Source organism: Gorilla gorilla, chromosome 1 (assembly GCF_029281585.2).
Source record: "Gorilla gorilla gorilla isolate KB3781 chromosome 1, NHGRI_mGorGor1-v2.1_pri, whole genome shotgun sequence".
Lineage (NCBI taxonomy): Eukaryota > Metazoa > Chordata > Mammalia > Primates > Hominidae > Gorilla > Gorilla gorilla.
The window spans coordinates 97742141-97762188 of record NC_073224.2 but is presented as its reverse complement, the minus strand read 5'-3'; the positions used below and the strand labels follow the sequence as shown (position 1 = coordinate 97762188).

Below are 20048 nucleotides of genomic sequence, written 5' to 3'. Positions count from 1 at the left end.
TCGGTGTCAGTAGTTATTCCTTTTTATTGCTGAGTACAATTCAATTATGTGGATCTACCAAAGTTTGTTTATTCATTTTTCAGGTGAGGGATAATCGAGTTTTTTACACTTTTGCATAATTACAAATAAACTTTCATGAATATTTACATGCAGATTTTTGTGTGAACATACATAATTATTTCAAGTGGATAAAAAACTTACAGCAAGCTTGCTGTGTCATGTGGTAAGCATATGTTTAAATTTATAAGAAATTTCCAAACTCTTTTCTAATGTGACTTTTCATTCCCACCAGCAATAAGTAAGAGTTTCAATTGCTCTGTATCCTCCTCAGACCTTAGCATTGTAGATGCATATTAAGTTTTTAAAAATGGACAAACTCTTTTGCATAAAGGTTATACCATTTGACATTCCCACCAGCAGTGCACAAGAGTTTCAGTTTTTTCAAATCTTTGTCAGCACTTGGTATGGGTAATCTATTTTAATTTTAATTTTAGCTGTTCTAATAAATATATAATGGTATCTCACTGTAGTTTTAGTTTCCATTTCCTTAAAGATGAATTATGTTGAGTGTATTTTTATGTGCTTATTTGACTTCCATGTATCATCTTTTTGCCCATTTTAAACATTTAATTGGTTGTTCTGCAATTATTGAATTTTGAGTGTTCTTTATAAATTCTGGATACAGGATGTTTTTGTTTTTTGAGACAGAGTCTTACTCTGTTACCCAGGCTGGAGTGCAATGGCGCGATCTCAGCTCACTGCAAACTCCGCCTCCCGGGTTCAAGTGATTCTCCTGCCTCAGCCTCCCGAGTAGCTGGGATTACAGGTGCCCACCACCATGCCCGGCTATTTTTTTTTTTTTTTAAGTAGAGATGGGGTTTCACCATGTTGGCCAGGCTGGTCTCAAACTCCTGACCTCAGGTGATCCACCCGCCAGGGCCTCCCAGAGTGCTGGGATTACAGGTGTGAGCCACCGTGCCTGGCCTGGATACAGGGTCTTCAGCAGCTGTGTGACTAACAAATATTAAGCCCCAATCTATGGTTTGCCTTTCAATGCTCTTAATGGTACCTTTTGAAGAACAGAAGTTCTTCATTTTGATGAAGTTCAAATTATTAAGCATTTATGTTATGTAGATTGTGCTTTTGGTGTGATATCTAAATCTTTAATCTTTGCCTACACCAAGATCACACAGATTTTCTCCCATGTTTTCTTGTAGAAGTTTTATGGTTTTAGATGTTTATGAAAAGCCCATGATCTGTTTGGAGTTTATTTTTGTATAAAGAGTGAGGAATGGCTCAGATTCATTTTTTTAAGTATGGATATCTAATTGTTGTAGCTTTTTTTTAGTCTTTTCTCCATTGAACTGTGTTGTACTTTTGTAGAAAATCAATAGACTGTAAATGTGCAAGCCTAGTTTTGGCTCTCTAGTTTTCCATTGGGCTTTATGCTTATTCTTTCTCCAATAACACAAAATTGTGTTATTATTTCTATACCTTTTAAAATATTTCTAAATCATTGCCCTATGGGACAAAATATACATCTTTAATTATTCAGTATCTACTTTCAAATAATACTGCACTGCTTCACATGTTGTACAGGATCTTCTAACAGTGTACTCCTAATTCTTCCCTCTTGTATTTTGTGCAATTGTTGTCATATAGTTCACTTTTAAATTTGTATAAACATATAATACATTGATAAAGTATTTTCGCTTGAGACAAGGGATTGACAAACTAAATGAGATAGTGGGACTGTAATGAATGAGAAACAGATGTTTATTGTGATCATCTGTTGATATTCTGAATTTGTTTATCCAGCAATTATCCTATCCTAATTTGGTGGAGAGAGGAGCCTGTGAACTGCAGCTCTCAGGTAACTTACAATCTGATTGAAGAGGCTGTATCACATATTCTTCAATTAAATGCTGCTTAGACCAGTTGGCTTGAATTGGTCCTTTTTATTTCTCTATGGTTTTTTTTTTGGCCTTAATAACCTGGATGGAGAAAAAAAACATGCAGTCTGAGATGCAGTTGATGAGTGGCCCCTCCACTGTTTGCAGTCACTATGGCCTTCTGAAGTGTATGTATCATCTTCTCATAAAATTATTTTGTTCCCACCCTTCTAATACATTTGTCTGCCTTCGATCATACTCCTGAAGTGAATATCTGACCTGAGAAATACACTCCCACTTAGCAAGGTCACATACGCATATTTCTCAAATCTTGGCCTCCACTCTTACAGAGATAGCAGGCAGTGCAACCAACACTGAGACCTGGGGAAGAGCACCAAGTAGTGGCAGGACACGGGTAGGAGGGTGTGGTGGAAGCTCAAGAGTAGGGGTTTACATGGACTTAACTGCACTGGACTACGGTAGGTGCAGGCGTGGTGGGACTGGCTAGGGAAATGTGTCCTCGAAGCATTTATTGTCTGTCTACTTTCAAATACATTAGTCAGAATGACTTTTCCGACTCTGGGCAAGCTTTCTGCTTTAGACTTGTAGTATAAATAAGGAGCTCTTTGTTGGGCTCTGTGGGCACAATAATATGCTCCTCTGCCTTGAAAAGCCCATGTTCTCTTAACTGTGTATCTAGAATACATGTTTCCTAAGAGGGAGGTTCCTCAGTTCTGTGGGATGAATGTGTACTAAATATCAATGTCTTCCACTCCATATCCTGTTCAATGGCTCCAGTCCAGCTTTCTGATAGAAAACAAAAAATATCACCCCCTTGGAGAGTTGACTTTGTTCCATGCAGTTCCCACCTTTATGGTGCTATGAACTCCAAATGTCAGCTGTAGTTTTTCTCCATTTTTTGACAGTGTGAAGAATGTAAGTCGAACCTTATCTCCTTCCTTACATTTCATTGTGTCCTCGTTTCTAACCACCAGTACTTCCATTTTCCCAGTGTTGTCACTTAGGTCAAATAATACGTTTTTCTTCTTTTCTGTTACCTGTAAAAGAAAATCAACACCCAGCCTCTGATAATCTGATTAAGGAATGCCACATCAGTCACACATCAGACGTGCCGGAAGAAGGCTCTAAAAAGAAATACAGTTGATTCTTGAATAACACAGATTTTACCTGTGCAGGTCCATTTATATGGGGATTTTCCTCTGTCTCTGCCACCCCAAGATGGCAAGACCAACCCTCCTCTTCCTCCTCAGTCTACTTAACATCAAGACAATGAGGATGAAGAACTTTATGATGATCTACTTCCACTTAATGAATAGTTAGTATATTTTCTTTTTTATAGTTTTATTAATAACATTTTTCTCTAGCTTACTTTTTAAGAATATAGTATATAATATGTATAACACAAAAATGTGTGTTAAGTGACTGCTTATGTTGTCCGTAAGTCTTCTGATCAAGAGTAGGCTATTAAGCAGTTAAGTTTTTGGGGAGTCAAAAATTATATGCAGATTATCAACTGCTCAGGGTCAGCAGCCCTAATCCCTACATTGTTCAAGGGACAACTTGAAAAAATGTTTCTGCTTTGAAACTAGCAGGTATATATCTAATAGATGTTAGCAAGTTCACACAGAGGAGGCAGACGTGTCTTACTTAGAACATGTTGTCTCCTATGCCCATCTTTCCAGTCCTAAATTCCCTTCCTTTAGGAGGAGGCCAGGGTGGCCCATAGAAGCAACAACTGCTGGATAAAGAAGATGGAGCTTCTCCAGGGCCAGTAGCCAGATTAGTCAGGGGAAAAAAGAAGACCTTGGGTTGGAAGAGAGCTATTTATTCTATTTTTTTATTTTTTGAAATGGAGTTTTGCTCTTTCACCCAGGCTGGAGTGTGATGGCGCAATCTTGGCTCACTGCAACCTCCAACCCCCTGGGTTCAAGCAATTCTTCTGCCTCAGCCTCCCGAGTAGCTGGGATTATAGGTGTCCGCCAATACACCCGGCTAATTTTTGTATTTTTACTAGAGACAGGTTTTGCCATGTTGGCCAGGATGATCTGGAACTCCTCAACTAAGGTGATCCATGCGCCTTGGCCTCCCAAAGTGCTAGGATTACAGGCATGAGCTGCCGCGCCCAGCCTGAAGAGAGCTATTTAAAACAAGTCCAGGAGAGACATGAGGTAATGATGCAAGACCCAGCCGAGAGTCTAGTAAGTAATCAAAGACACGAAATAATTCACAATCAAGTCTAGATCCAAAGGGAACAGGAGGTTGGTCAGTTATTTAGGAGATTGATCGTATTTTAGGTTTAATTTTATGGACTAAATCAATATATATTAGTGGATAGCTGGCCAGATTGAAAGCTGAAAACTGGGATAAAGAACATGACCTTCCTATCCAAGGTCATTTTACACTTGAGTTTTCCAGGAGGACTGGAGAGTCTTCCTATCAATTCATTCTGAAACTAACCCAGGGCAGCAGAGGTTATTCTGAGGCTCTGAATGCAGGGGCAGCAGGTTCCCTCTCTATGGTTCTTTAGGTCCTGCCCTAGACTAGAAAAAGTCATCCCACAAGGCTAGTTCCCTGAGGCTCAGAATCATAATAAATACTTTATTATTTCTCACTTCTAATAAGTCTCCTCAAGGAGCGCCTCTGCCCCGCGGCCCTGTCTGGGAAGTGAGGAGCGCCTCTGCCCGGCCGCCGTGCAACCTTCCAAGTGTGAAGTGACAGCTTTGTGTGTGATCTTTTCTGTCTTCCCCAGGTTCGCATTTTTGACATTAAAGTTTACTTTTTAATTAAAAAAAAAAAGTCTCCTCAAGCTAACTCTTTCTTCTGTTTTCTTCATTTAATCACAGTTCTTTAATCCTGCCTTGCGTATTGGTTTTTCAGGTCAATTAATCTGGTTTATTACTCAACTACACTTACTTTGCATTCACAACAATAGTCACTTAAAATAAAGATAATCACAACTATAGTCACTTAAAATAAAGATAATCACAACAATAGTCACTTAAAATAAAGATAATCACAACTGTAGTCACTTAAAATAAAGATAATATGTACAAAGTACAAAAATAATGCAGAAATAAAAATTATGTGAATGAACTAATTCCTTTTTCAGAGGCTACTGGGATAAGAATAAGTTGAAATAGGATCATGACATTTTTGACAATAAAAACAATTTTTGAGTTTTTGTATGAATTTTGGCATGTTTACTCTGCAGCTCTTTAGCACTTTGTATTTTTTTATTTTGTCCATATAGAAAGACATTAAAACCATTTCTAAAGTTTCTTTAAGATCAGATGGGAAATACGTTATTCTTACTAATCAATATGAAATTAGATATGAAAACTTACCTTCTGGACTACAAACAAGCCATTCACAATTGTTCCAAGGGGCTGAGTTTGAAGCGTGTTGATCTTCGGGGTTTCACCAGCTTTTCTGATAATGTTCAGTGGGACATTAACCTTTTGGTCAGATTCAGCATCTAACACACATGAGGCACTATTTACCTCTAAGAAACCACTGTGCCGATAATATCTTGATATTATAATTATTCTCTTTGGAATGAATTTATCTTTCAGCAGTGTATCAAAAACTTTTACAAAGAAGAATTCCTTTTCTGTAGCCACTGTAGCATGAAACATCTCCTGCTTGCCTTCTTGGGTCTCAAACGTGAAGGGCTTCTTTGCTTTCAGTACCATAACTGGCAAACAGCCTTTCTGAAACCCTTCTCTGATAGATTCCTGCTGGGCCACCATCTGTTTCTGTTCAGGCTGAAGACAAGAGAAGAAAGATATCAGCTGTGAGTCAAAAAGGTACTATTGAAAGGACCTTACTTCACCCACAGTGCTAAACCTCAGAAAGCCAGCAGAAGATAGGTGGAATCAAGGGAAGAGATACAGAGGGGATACGAAGAGAGCTGAGGCCTAGAATGATCCAGATAGAACAGAGAGTGCAGAAGGAAGATTTCAACTCCTGTATTCAGATAAGACGGTGTAACACGTTTTGGAGGTAGGATCCCTGAAACCAAATCCTTGCTTTGCCATGTGCTATGTATAAAGACTTCATCAGATTTCTGAAATACTGCTAAGCCTCGGGGTAAATCTGATAAATCTGATTCCATCTTCTATCGATTCCATTTGGGCATGTGTCCTTGTTTCTCTATCCAATACTGTCCTAAACGTTCATTTTACTCTGGTATAAAAGTGAGGGAGCTCAGTGACCAGCACAGGGCTCCCCAAATTCCTAGGGAACATTGTACATAACGAAATGCAGATTACATTTAATGTGAGTTAAGGGGGAGACCTAGTTCAGAGATCTTATGAGTGAGTTAAAGGAGAAATTTAAAAGGAGAATTAATACTACATTTATGGATTTACCCTTAAATAATGAATTATGCACTAAGGTTTATATTTAAAAAGTACATCTTATTATTTGAAATTATAAAAAAAAGAAATAATTTAAATACCTAAAAAATAGATTTGGTTAAATAAAATATGGTATAGTCACAAAAAGATTACTATGCAAATATTAAAAATGCTTTAGAGAAATATGATAAACTGTTATAACTGATTCAATAAAGGGAAAGGTCCTAAACAGATAAACAATCTGTTTCTTATTGGATAAATAAGCAGTTAAAGCACACACACAAACACACTAGAGAGATATTTACCAACATCAATATATTTTTTTCCTAAACGGTACAATTATAATTTTATTCTCTTCTCTGTGTTTTTTATTTTTCTGAATTAACAGAGATAAGATACCTCTTTTTGGTTTGTTTTGGGAGAAAATACTACTTTTTAAAAGCCACTTGCCATTTAGAACCAAAGGGAAATACAGGGCAAAACAAACAGAGGCATAAAAAGCCAAGTGCAGGAGTCTCCGAAGGGTGTCTCTGATGTGACCTGGAGCTTGGGCCAGTGGAGCTTGGGCCAGTAAGGGGCCCTGAAGGGCAGCATAACTGACTGCATTTGGATCAATGCAGGGAAAGGTCAGCTCCACTGAGGTCCACTACAAAAGTCCTTCTCTTTGGTCCATGTATCTTTATTTGGGTCTTCCAGACTGAATAATGCATATTTTCATTACCGATGAGGGAATTACACCATTTATACTTGAACCTTGTTTTCCTGAAAAGTCCAGAAATTTCTGGGCCAAACCCAGAGGAAATGGTTCCTCTAGACAAAGAGAATGAAGTATATATCATCAGTTTCTAGAGCTCACACAGGTATAAAATAATGTAATACCTGCTTCATAGGAAATGAAACTGCATGTGTGGTGGATTCTGTGCTGGGCCTTTCTAACGTTGTCTGCCGCTCCCTCAGGACTAAAGTAATCATTCTCACCAATGACACTCTCCAGTCACTACTCTCTCAGCTAAATGGGGCCACCTCACCTTGTCCATGTATATAGGGCTTGTCCATGTGTATAAAGGGCTTTTTTACATTACTTTTAAAAAAGCAATTTGCTGTCAAGAACCAAGCAGAAAACAAACACAGGCATGCCAGCCCCAGTGTCAGAGTCTCTGAATTGGATCTCTGATGTGACCCAGAGCCTGGGCCTGTACAAACCACAGACTCCCTCACAAATCTTGGGAGCCCTGAAAGACATTCTCAGCTCCCGAGCTCCCTGTAGGGTAGGCCAAGGCCTCTATTGCAACTACATTGGACTTGACATTCTTCCTCTTCTTCTCCTTTCACTTCCTCACAGATATTAATTCTGAAAGTGCTCTAAAATAGACTTCCTGTAAACAACGGTCTATCTCAGAGTTTTCTTCTTATAGAATCCAAAACATAACAAAGTGTTAATGTGTCCAGAACCTGGCAGAGATTAGAAGCTCAACAGGTGTTTAATCTGATGAATCAAAGGTAGTTCCTGTTTTTGTGACTCAGAATGCTTTTCATGCTGTGGCCTTGCTTCCCTTATTTGCATGCTGTGAGATAAAGAACAGAGAACAATATGGGAAATGACAGTGACAGTGATGCTCTTACAAGGACAAAGACCACTCCACTCTCCTCATCCTACCTTAACATGAGGAGAGACTTTTGGTGCAGCACGTTGCTTTGCGACATCATTTCTGATGGCTGCAGATGCAGCAGGACTCATTTCAGCTTGACTTAGTGGCTTTGGTTTTGTTACCGATTTGTATTGCTTATCAACTGATTAAAAAATGAAAGACATGGCCAATAAGCATATAAACATATGAGCAGTGCACATTTTCAAATGTCACCAGGAATAAATACTAAAACCATATTAAGATATCTTCAAGAACAGCTAATTTTTCTTAAAAAAAAAAAATCTTATTTTAAAATGAAAGAAACTGGACCTGGCACAGACACCAGTAATCCCAGCACTTTGGGAGGCCAAGGCTGGAGGATCGCTTGAGGCCAGGGGTTTGAGACCAGCTTAGTCAACATAGGGAGACCCTATCTTTACAAAAAATATTTTCAAAATTAGCCAGGTGTAATGGCACATGTTTTTAGTCCCAGCTACTTGGGAGGCTGAGGCAGGAGGATAACTTAAGCCCAGGAGTTCAAAGCTGCAGTGAGTCATGATTGCACCACTGCACTCCAGCTTGGATGACACAGTGAGACCCTGTCTGTCTCAAAAAAAAAAAAAAAAAAAAAAAGACAAGAAACAATAACTATGAAGTAGTAGTCGTCTTAAATTGGTATAACACTTTGGAAAATGGTTTGGGATGCTATTTATTAAAATTCAATATCCACTTACCTTAACATCCAGTAATACCATTCACAGGTGTACAGTCAAGAGAAACACACATACAAATACAAACATACAAAGATAAGTATATAAGGCTTATAATGTACATAAATATTCATAGCAGCATTATTCATAATGGCCTCCAATGACTAAAATAACAATAAAAAATGTACCAATTCTCTCTCTCTATATATATATGTATATCAGTTTATGTGTATATGTAATTATCAATTAAATGGAATCTTATGTAGTAGTGAAAATGAATAAACTGCTGCTATGAAACAAGGGCTGATTTCTTTTTTTTTTTTTTTGAGACGGAGTCTCACTCCGTCACCCAAGCTGGAGTGCAGTGGCACAATCTTGGCTCACTGCAACCTCCGCCTCCTGGGTTCAAGTGATTCTCCTGCCTCAGCCTCCTGAGTAGCTGGGATTACAGGCTCATGCCACCACGCCTGACTAATTTTTGTATTTTTTTAGTAAAGACAGGGTTTCACCATGTTGGTAAGGCTGGTCTTCAACTCCTCACCTTGTGATGCGCCCACCTCAGCCTCCCAAAGTGTTGGGATTACAGGCGTGAGCCACCGCGCCTGGCCACAGATTTCTAATTATGTTCTACAAGGCCTTGCATTTTCCTTCTGTCGAGGGGACCCCATCCTGCCCTCTGAAGATTCTCTGTACTGCAGCCATACTGGCCTTCTTTCAGTCCTCAAGCAAGTCAACACCTGCTGTCAGAGGGATTTTCACACAGTGTTCCCTCTGACTGAAGGTACCTTTAACTCCTATGCATTTTTCACAGCTTAGTGCAAGTCACTTCCCCATGGAACCCGCTTTGACCAACACCAACTCTAACTCCTGGCTTATGTTAATGCTCCTTTGACACATGCTGCTGAAGAATCATCTTCCTTTCCATCAGAACATTTGTCTCAGTTAATTACATTCATTAATTTGCCTGTAAGAAAAATATCTACTTTCCCTTTAGAGTAAAAACTGTACAAAATTTGGATTTGTTTTTAATACCTTGTTTTATCATAAGAACCTAAAAGCTTTCCTTGTACCTATTAGCAATTCAATGGATATTTACTGAATGGATGAAGAAATGGATGGATGGGTGGCATGTTGGCTCCTCACTAGTGCCTACAAAATGCAGTCGTATACTCTGGCTGGGCTCCTCCACGTCTATGGTCAGGTTATATGTTATCGTGAAAAGCCAACTCCTACTCCTGATTTTTAAAAAGACCATGTAACAAGATGGCCATGTTTGATGACTTAAGGCACTCTCAGGCAGAAGAGGGCCTGGGAAATTATTAGATGTTATTTCTGATAGAATTTGAACAATTCTGGACTGAAATAGCAAGGCAATCACTTTGATTTTACTAAAAAGAGAAACGATTTAATTATTAGAGCTAAGAGTAGAATGAACTGTCTTATGAGGTAGTAGGTACTCTGTCATTTCCTTTCAAAGATCAGAAAGTGGTTGACTGTCTGACAGGGATATTGTAGCAGGATCTCTGCACTAGGAAGAAGTTAAACTAACCTTCCAATGGTAAGTTAGTTCCGTGAAATTGGTTTCAGAAAGGTATGCAGATAAAGTCTCTCTTCTATGTTCACAGCATCGGAGAGAAAACAGCATCAAGGGAGGCTGAAGGAATCAACCTACCATTCTACCACATCACATCAGCCATATTTCATTTCACACACTGTGGTACCAATGCAATATTTGTGGACAAGCTTGTCTGCCGATTATAAATCTCTCATTTGCCTTAATAATCAGGTGCACATTGTTACTGATTATTTCATTTATCATTTTCAGCATTTTACTTTAATCTTGCAGGACTTTTGTGGACTTTGATCACATTTTCTCTTAGCTTCCTTTTTCTACGCTTATGTGTCCTTATATTTTCTCATCTTGCTTCATACAAAAGCTTCTCCTGTCTACTAATTATTGCCTCTGTCTTCATTAAAGATTCTCCAGGTATCTTCTACCTTCCATGAGGTGAGGTCATGAGTAGAATAGCATATAGCACTCTACATGCAGACATGCAATGGCAATGGAGAAGGATCACTTAACCAAGAATGACAGATTAACTGTTCAAAAAATAAAACAAAAACTGTTTCCCTAAAATAATAGAAATAGCATGGACACACAAAAATTTCCTACATTCAAAAGCGGCCTAAGTATGTCCGTGGATAGAATTTTAGAGCTATGAAGGAACTTAATTGCCTTCTTGTATAGCATGCAAGAAGCATACTTTGTGTTTTGTTGTTGTTGTTGTTTGAGACACGGTCTCACTGTTGTTGCCCAGGCAGGAGTGCAGAGGCGTGATCTCAGCTCACTGCGACCTCTCCCTCCCAGGTTCAAGTGATTCTCGTGCCTCAGCCTCCCAAGTAGCTGGCATTACAGATGCCCGCCACCATGCCTGGCTAATTTTTGTATTTTTAGTAGAGACAAAGTTTCACCATGTTGGCCAGGCTGATCTCGAACTCCTGAACTCAAGTGATCCACCCGCCTTGGCCTCCCAAAGTGCTGGGATTAAAGGCGTGAGCCACTGCGCCTGGCCCAAAAGCATACTTTGAATCCTACAACTGTTACATTTGGAGACTCTCATTTGGGAGAGTCGTTGGATAATCTACTCCTGAGTTTCCAAGCTAGTCCCAAACTGGATCTTTTTTAGCTAAGCAGAATAACAAAATCCCAGAATCATTAGAATAGCAAAATGGGGAGAAGATTGTAGAAGGGGAAATTTTGTGCTATCCTGGTCAAAGAGAAGAATTAATTATTAATTTATTGCCAAAATAAAAGATATTTCTAAATATCTCAGCCTATGTTTGCCAATATACCTCGATTCCTGACTGATCCCAGATAAGAAAAACAGGGCAATGTTTTGGTTGGTTACTTGGAAGTAACATGTGTAGTTACTGCCATCTAAGGGCCATCTCTAAGAACTACACCTTCTAACTTAAAGCCTGGGAAAACCACCACTCCTTTCTCTTTAGTGCCTTAGAAACTACCTAACAGTTTATATCTGTATAGAATTATGAACGTACATAGTATCACTTATGTGGCTTCATTTAGCCTTCCTATAACTCATGTGTGAGAAGCCATGTCACCCTTGTTGTACACCCACAAATGCTACTAAAAGCTATTATAATTTTTGCTGCTACGGTTGTACTTTGAATCCTAAAACTGTTGCATTTGGAGACTTTCATTTTGGAGAGTCCTTGAGTGATATGCTCCTCTGTTAGCTCCTTTTTGTTCTTCAGACATAAAGCTGGGACATATCAATTGTTCTTAGTAAACAAAATCAGGAATTTAAACTAAATATAGATAATTCAGATGGAGATGAGTGATTTATTGAATAATGTAAAAAAAAATCTTTGTGTTGTAGGTAATTTATACTGTCACCTGTACTGGAGATAGAGAGGAAAGAAAATCCCTGAAGGAGGATTCTCCCTCCCTGAAGAAGGAGGAGATCGTCGCCTAAAGAAGGATAGTCTGGGACCACAGAAAGCTGGGGACAAGGAGACGAATAGACAGACTGTGTGAAGGAAAAAAGGTGCTCAATATCCTGGTTTACAGTTTTCCAATGCAATAATTTATACTTTCAAGACTTCAGTAGAATGTGACAGCATTACATACTGCGTAAATGGAGTTGGGAGAAGTTAACTTTGAAATTCTACGTCCATATTCACTGCAATTGAACTGGAGACAAAGATGGGCAAGGAGAAAAGACGTTAAATGGAAGTGGTAACCCTAAGGCTGGAAGAAGAGATGCAAATAAAGGCTGGAATGGATTTGTGGAATTTGTAACAAACACTTCCTAGAAGCGATTCTCAGTAAAAGGGGGCAGAGACAGGTGCACTAAGTTAGCAAACAAATTCCAACAATGTGCACTGGGGGGTCATATCCCAGGGATGCCATGAAAGGAAAGGCCCAGGCTTGGCAGAAAAAGGGACGGGGCAGGTGTGGAACTCCCACATTACCTTTCTCCTTCTCTTCCTGAAGACGTTTTGCCAAAAGCATATAATTCAACTTCTGAAAAATACGAATGGTCTTCATCACTGCAGACACCGCCCCAGCATTTTGAATCATCAAGGTAGCTACTTGTATTCTGTTTGCAGTATGTAGTTTGCCTGTGGCGATATTAAACTCGTCTGAAAGAAAGAACTTAAACCTATCCAGTTCCTCATCAGTGATGTTATCCAGGCCTGTTAGCAAGAGTATCTCCTTGTATTTACTCTCCATCTGACAACTTTGGGATCAGCCTATAAGGAATCCAAAACATGTAAGATTACACCACCAAAAGTGATTCTACATTCAAAATAAAGCAAGGTGAGCTATTAATATTTTTTAAAGAAAAATAAAATATTTGCAGTAGTAAAAGAGATTTGAGTAGGACATAGGTAAGAACTTCTTAAGCAAGATGATCACTATTCCTGGGAAAGACATCTTCAGAAAGTATACAACACCTCTGGAATTCTCAGAAAACAAGATACATTAGCTGGGCGCGGTAGCTCACGCCTGTAATAATCCCAGCACTTTGGAAGGCCAAGGTGGGCGGATCACCTGAGGTCAGGAGTTTGAGACCAGACTGGCCAATATGGCAAAACCCCATCTCTACTAAAAGTACAAAAATTAGCCGAGCATGGTGGTGGGCGCCTGTAATCCCAACTACTCAGGAGGCTGAGGCAGGAGAATTGTTTGAACCTGGGAGGTGGAGGTTGCAGTGAGCCAAGATCGCGCCATTGCACTCCAGCCTGGGCAACAGGAGCGAAACTTCATCTCAAAACAACAACAACGACAACAAAACGGAAACAGGATACATTTTCCTGTTATTTTTAAAATAGATTTATCGAGGCATAACTGGCATACAACACGGTGCATACATTGAAAGTATACAATCTGATAAATTTTGGCATATACATATACCTGATGAACTGCAATTAATCAATCTGTTCTTTCATGGATCATGCTTTCAGTTTCTTATTTAAGAAATCTTTTCCAATCTCAAGATTAGAAGATTTTATGTTTTCCTGTAAGAATTTTACGGTTTGATCATTTCACATTTGGCTGTATGTACTGTTTTGAGTTAACTTGTATATGATATAAGTGATGATTCAAAGTTCATTTATTTTTCATATGAATATGAATTTTCCCAGAATCATATGTTAAAAAGACTGTCATTTTTAATGATTTTTTTTTACCTTTGCAAAAATCAGTTGTCCAAATATGAGTGAGTCTATTTCTGGATTCTTTATTCTGTCCATCAATCTATTTTTGTAACTTGTTGCCAAAATCACGTTGTAGTAGTATAGTTGTTTATGTATAGTATCCAAAATAATACACAAAACATTATAAATAATAATTCAACAGTTTATAACTATAAGATTAATATACAGAAATGCATTCCTTTATTTTAGCACCATTCCAAGAGAGAAAAAAATTACATAAAAAAAGTAATTTCCAATAGCAACAAAACTACAAAGTACATAAGAACATCTAATACAATATATTTAAGAGTTTTAAAGGGAACTTTATAAAACTTTATTGGGAGATTTAAAAGACCTACTTAAGTGGGTGTATGTCTGATATTTTAAATGGGAAGATTTGATAAAATGAAGACAGCAGTGTTGTCAAATTAATCTATAAACTCCTATCCAAAATCTCAAAGGGTTTTTCATAGAATTTATCAGAATGATCCTAAAACCTAAATGAAAAAAATAAAGACAAAAACCTGCAAAACAAGTTGAATATGTTTATCAGGATGTACTATCCCTACCACTAGGTATCAATACTTACTACAAATGTATAATTATTAAATCAGTATGGCAGTGGCGTAGAAAAAAATGAACTGATAAATAGAGTGTGGAAACAGGACCACATGTAAATTAAAGCTTGGTATATAATCAAAGTGGCATTAAAAATCACAAGGAAAGAATGGCCAACTATAAAAAGTGTTCAGACAAATGACAATACACAGGGAATGATATATTCAGCCTTTCTCTTATATCATACACAAAATATATATCTGGTTGGATTAATTATCTAAATAGAATAGTAATGATGTTGAATAAAACACAGAATTTCTCAATACATTGAAGTAGAAGGAGGTTCCTTAAACAAGGTGCAAAAAGGACAAGCCAGAAAAAAAAAAATTTGTCAAATGTGATTGCACGCATATTCTCAATTTCTTTGTAGGAAACACACACATCCGTGCACACACACACACTAAACAAAGTGATTATACAAGGAAAAACTGGGCAGATACCTGCAATACACACACACACACACACACACACACACACACACATATATATATATATGGCTATACCTGCTATATATATATATATATATATAGAGAGAGAGAGAGAGAGAGAGAGAGAGAGAGAGAGAGAGAGCTAACAGAGGTTTTGCTTTTGGAATACATGGAGAACCATGTATCAATAAGAAAACAATAAACAGTATATTTGAAAAGTGTGCAAAAGATGTGAATGAGCAATTTGCTCAAATATCCAATAAACATAAAAAAGATGTCTGACATTATTAGCAATTAATGACTTCCAGAGCAGCAACATATGAAGTGGAAGAAATAAGCCAAAGAACAAGGAAAGATGTTTATGAGCTGAAAATAACTGATTGTGAATTTTAGGGAAGCTTGAATACCCCCATCAGTAGAGTCAATGTTAATAAATTCTAAACTATCACTGTTAATGGCCTTATAATGTTTTTTCCTGTATGTTGGTAAGCGCTGGAGAAACTCTACTTATACATGTAGAGTTCATGAGTGAAAATTAAAACTATTATCAGGACCATTTTCAAAATAAGGAATACATTAAAAATATTTGCAATGATAAAGCCATCCAAATGCCCCCATCCTACTGATGAAAGCGAGGAAGGACACTACCTTTGTTGAATATCTACTGTGACAATCAGCTTGGCATGATTCCTACTTTTCTACTTGTCCATAAGAAGCTAATCTTCCTATAACCCTCTTATATAATAACAATCACATTTTAATCACATTTTATATGATTGACTCAGTTTTTTCTCTGAAGTTATGTTGTCTTATAAATGAAAAACTTGCATTTTACTTCATAATATCTGTTAACTTAAAAAATGCTTGTATTTGCTATTGGCATAAAAGTCAGCCTTACAAATAAGCTGATAGACAAACCCCAAAGGAAGCCGAAGCTTAAGGAACACCAGCTCAGAAACACCAGAGGACATGGCTAAAGTGAATAAAAGAGAAATGAACCCATCCTTTCAGAGCTGATGTCCATGTTTGCAGGTTCAGGTTCTCAGAGGTGAGCACAGCATGGCTGGCCTTTCCTCAGTTGTCTTTTTCGGCAGAGAAACGGTTAAGTCTCTCGTCTCTAACCCAGCTCCTCTATGGTGCTTACCTCCTGATCCCTGGGGCGATCAGCAAACCGGGTCTGCCACCTTCTTTTCAGAGAGCTTAACTAGCAGAGGACTCAGGAGAGCATGCCCAAATAACCTAGGTGACTTTCAAAGCTACAAAGACTCTGACACTTCTGGACGGCTTCACATGTACCCCTAATAAACACTTCCCTTCACCCCCAGGCCCAGTGTGGGTAGGAGTGACAACTGGAGCTCTAATTGGCTGAGCTGGTTTGGGTTCTCACTAGCAGCCACAGAAGAAAATGTCTATAGAAACTTGTATCTGAGTCATGCCACATAGGAACTACACTGATTGGAAACAGAAAGTGGCCTGGAAACTGTAAAAAATGACCGCAGATGACTTCTTGATACACTTTGTGACTAAGGGGCCTGGTGATGACATTTTTCTGGTATAAACAAGCACATTGATCTCAGAGGGTATCTAAAAGTGTTGCCAGTAGGACAGTGCAGGGTCTTGTCTTCAAAGCATAAGAGAATCTGAAAATGAGACCAAAGCGAAAGTATAGACATTTTATTGTGGAGCAAAACCAACGACACCCTCAAGGGAGGAGTGCAGGCACTCAAAGATTGAGTCACAGGCAATGTGGTTCACGTACTATATGAATAAGCACAATGAAGGTATGGAGTACTCTGTAATCAAGGGGAGGGGTTTTCTGGGAAATGGGCGGGCAATTCCCGGAATCGGGGTGCCACCCTTTTCTTGACTAAAGATGGTTAATCCGGAACTGTCATGGCGTCAGGTGCATGATGGGAGTGGGAATTTCCCCATGGAAGCTTTATGATATTAAGGGCATAATGAAGCTAAGGGTCAGCAGTCAGCCAAGTTTTCGACCATCTTGGCTTTAACCAGTTGCGGCCAGTTTCTTCTGTGTTACATTCTCATCTGTGCCTAAGTAGGAAGTTTGCAATCTGTCTTCATTGTCACAGCCTGTTATAACAGTTCCTATCTACTAGTGGGGCAATCCCTCTGCTAACCTTTTTGACTGCATTTTTACTGCTTGTAGCCACCTGCAAGTAATCATGCCTCATTCCTTCACTGACTGCTTGCCTCAAAAGCATATATACAGTCTTTCTTCCTAACCCTAAATTCAGCGCTTGAGGGCTTGATTCTAGTCAGCAATTTACTTGAGGTTTTCCTTTCTTCTTCATTGAATTAACAATTATGCACTGAACATCTAATATGATGTATTAGATTCTGAGAATATAAAAGTTAATAAGACAAAGTTCCAGATGTTGAGCAGCTCTGCCAAGTCATGGAAACAGACATGTGATTTAATAATCACAATAGGACATGATGATAAGTGTTATAATTAAAGCATGCTCAAGATGCTCAAGGAGCAGAGGAAGAGCACTTAACCATGCCCAGGTAATCAGCCCAGAGCTGCAGGACCTCCTTCACTTTCTACTGCAAGGCTTGTTTCTATACTTTTGCCAGCTTTCAGCTCAAATAGCACCTTATCTGTGGGGCTTCTCTGACCAGCATGTTCTCTACCTCTTCCCCACATTATCTTTTCCCACACGTGTTACTGACCATCATCTGACATATGGTATATGTCATTTATTTGTTTATTCTCTGCCTCATGCTCCTAAAATGTAAGGCACATGAGGGAAGAGATTTCTGCCCACTGGCTCACTGCATCCACTTCACCTGACACAGTGCCAGGCACAGAGAAGGTGTTCAGAAAATATTTGTTGAATGAGTGAATGCATGAATGAGTGGATCACACAAGGCGAAAGAACACCAAAGAGAACAATATGTAAGAATTAAAAAGATGTGAAGTGTATGAATTTGGTAACCTACTGAGTAAACGAGAGAAAGCTCCCTGTTGAGGAAGAACCCAACAAGCACCAACCCCAGAGAGGCGTACTGATTTGAGGCTTCAGGTCCTGTAAAAGGTGAGTTAAGTGATTAAGATGGGAAGTGGTCTCAATGAGGAGCAGGTACACTGCTGCACCTGGGGCAGAGAGACAAGTACTCATCGTCCAGCTTTGTTTTACCAAGAAATTTAATCAGAGAGATACCCAACTTGGTGACACAAGACACAGAAGGGAAAGGAGGCAACTGTGCTGAAAAAGGAGGTTTGTTAACAGTCTCACGGAGAAAAGTGGGATCCCCAAGCCCTTTCCTCCCTGACTTCTAGAGTACTGACAGCAAGGTTTATGCCATAAGCAGAAGACTGGAGGCTCCTACTGTAGCAACTGGCCCAAGAGGGGAAAAACTCTCACCGTTACTGACATTTTGAGTTTTCCAATACAAAGACTCAGGCCCTTTCGTGCTAATCCTATAATTAAACTAACTCATAAATAAACCAGGCCAACGCAAAAAGAATTCAAGTCAGTTTTGTGCGTATACATGTATGGACATTTCTTTCTTAAATATGAGTAAACAGATAAAAATAACATTCAGAAAAGCCTCCAACTTAAAAAAAAAAACAGAAAACAAATCAGAAGAAGGAACTTAAGGACAAAACAGAGGGTAGAAGAAGAAATATATATGGTCATCAGAGAGATAAGAAAAGACATTGCATCCATGAAACAAAAAGACAGTGCTAATACTTGTAAAAAATGAACAAATTACAGAAGAGATTTTATAAATATATTTTCTAAATGTGATAGCAGAAAAGTTTTAAAGCTAATAGAGTGATAAAGCTGAAGAGCTCTTTCTAAAAGTATACCTAGAAAAGAATAAAATGGAAAAACAGGAGAGAAAAGATAAGAAATATACAGGTTTATGCCCCGATGAATAATAACCAGCTAATAAGCATTTAAACAAGAGCGAATGGAGAAAAAAGCAAGTTATCAAATAAATATCGAATTTGATGAATGAGAAAGAACACACACAAAAGCATGTCACTTTGCATTTTTTTCCAGTTTGTTTCTTTTTAGTAGACTTTATTTTTTAAAGCAGTTTTAGGCTCACAGTAAAATTGAGCTGAAGGTACAGGTTTCCATATACCCCTTTCCCTCACACATGCACAGCCTCCCCATTATCAACATTCCCACCAGGGTGGACTGAGCATGACACATCATTATCACCCAGACTCCAGAGTTGCCACTAGGGTACACTTGGTGTTGTACATTCTGTGGGTTTGGACAAATGTATAATGAGTATCCACCCTCACAGTATCATACAGGGTGGTTTCACTGCCCTAAAATCCTCTGTGCTCTGTCTAGTCATCTCTCTCCCGACAAATCCTGGCAACCACTGATCTTTTTACTGTCTCCATAGTTTTGCTGTTTCCGGAATTTCATATAGTTGAAGTCATACAGTATATAGCCTTTTCAGATTGTCTTCTTTCACTTGGTAATCTGCATTTAAGATTCCTCCATGGTTTTTCATGGCTTGATGGCTCATTTCTTTTTAGCACTAAAAAATATTCCATTGTCTCCATTTATCTGTTTATCCATTCACCTACTGAAGAACACGTTGGTTGCTTCCAAGTTTTGGCAATTATGAATAAACCTTCTATAAATATCTGTGTGCATGTTTTTATGTGGGCTTAATTTTTCAACTTTGGGTAAATATCAAGGAATGCAATTGCTACGTTGTATAATAAGATTTAGTCTTGTAAGAAACCACTAATTGGTTTTTAATACAATGATTTGGTCAATAAATGTTTATGAGCAAACGAAAGGTATCTAATAAGTACTGCATTGAACAGTTTTAAGAATAAGGAGAAAATCTATGACTCTGAAGACTTTCATATCTTGTCCATAGATTTCTTAAAAAGGTATACTTTAGAAATACATCACATAAAGAATTGTTCAGACTTGTTTAGTGATGCCTCAATTTCAGAACTTTTGTAAAGAAATCACAAGTAAAAGCAAACACCTCAATGCAATTAAATGCTAATTTTAAAAAATGTATCCTTTAAACAGTGGTTTCCAAACTTTAGCATGCATTAGAATTTCCTGGGGGAAGCTTGTGAAAAATACAGATTTTAGGCCTCACCCCCAGCATTTCTGACAGGTTCCTGGGTGATTCTGATGCTGTTGGTCTTGACGCA

The 20048-nt window shown here is 38.4% G+C and overlaps 1 protein-coding gene and 1 long non-coding RNA gene across 3 annotated transcripts; one reads left to right on the top strand and one right to left on the bottom strand.

Annotated features, from left to right (window-relative positions):
- AIM2 (absent in melanoma 2) lies at positions 1-16237 on the bottom strand. Of its 2 annotated transcripts, XM_031012498.3 has the most exons (6): positions 16023-16237; positions 12606-12887; positions 7929-8062; positions 5258-5677; positions 2762-2950; positions 1-1994 (listed from the first exon to the last, which is right to left on the bottom strand). In XM_031012498.3, the coding sequence occupies exons 2-6, from the start codon at positions 12865-12867 to the stop codon at positions 1959-1961; spliced, it is 1041 nt and encodes a 346-aa protein (XP_030868358.3). In that variant the 5' UTR covers positions 12868-12887; positions 16023-16237; the 3' UTR covers positions 1-1958. The 2 variants fall into 2 exon arrangements, with proteins under 2 accessions (XP_030868358.3, XP_055219222.2); XM_055363247.2 differs by lacking the exon at positions 16023-16237 and having other exon boundaries at positions 2857-2950; positions 12606-12867.
- LOC129527038 (uncharacterized) lies at positions 5789-12882 on the top strand. The gene is made up of 2 exons (XR_010129296.1): positions 5789-5915; positions 12011-12882. It is a non-coding gene; the product is annotated as an uncharacterized lncRNA (long non-coding RNA).
- Positions 16238-20048: the final 3811 nt, after the last annotated feature.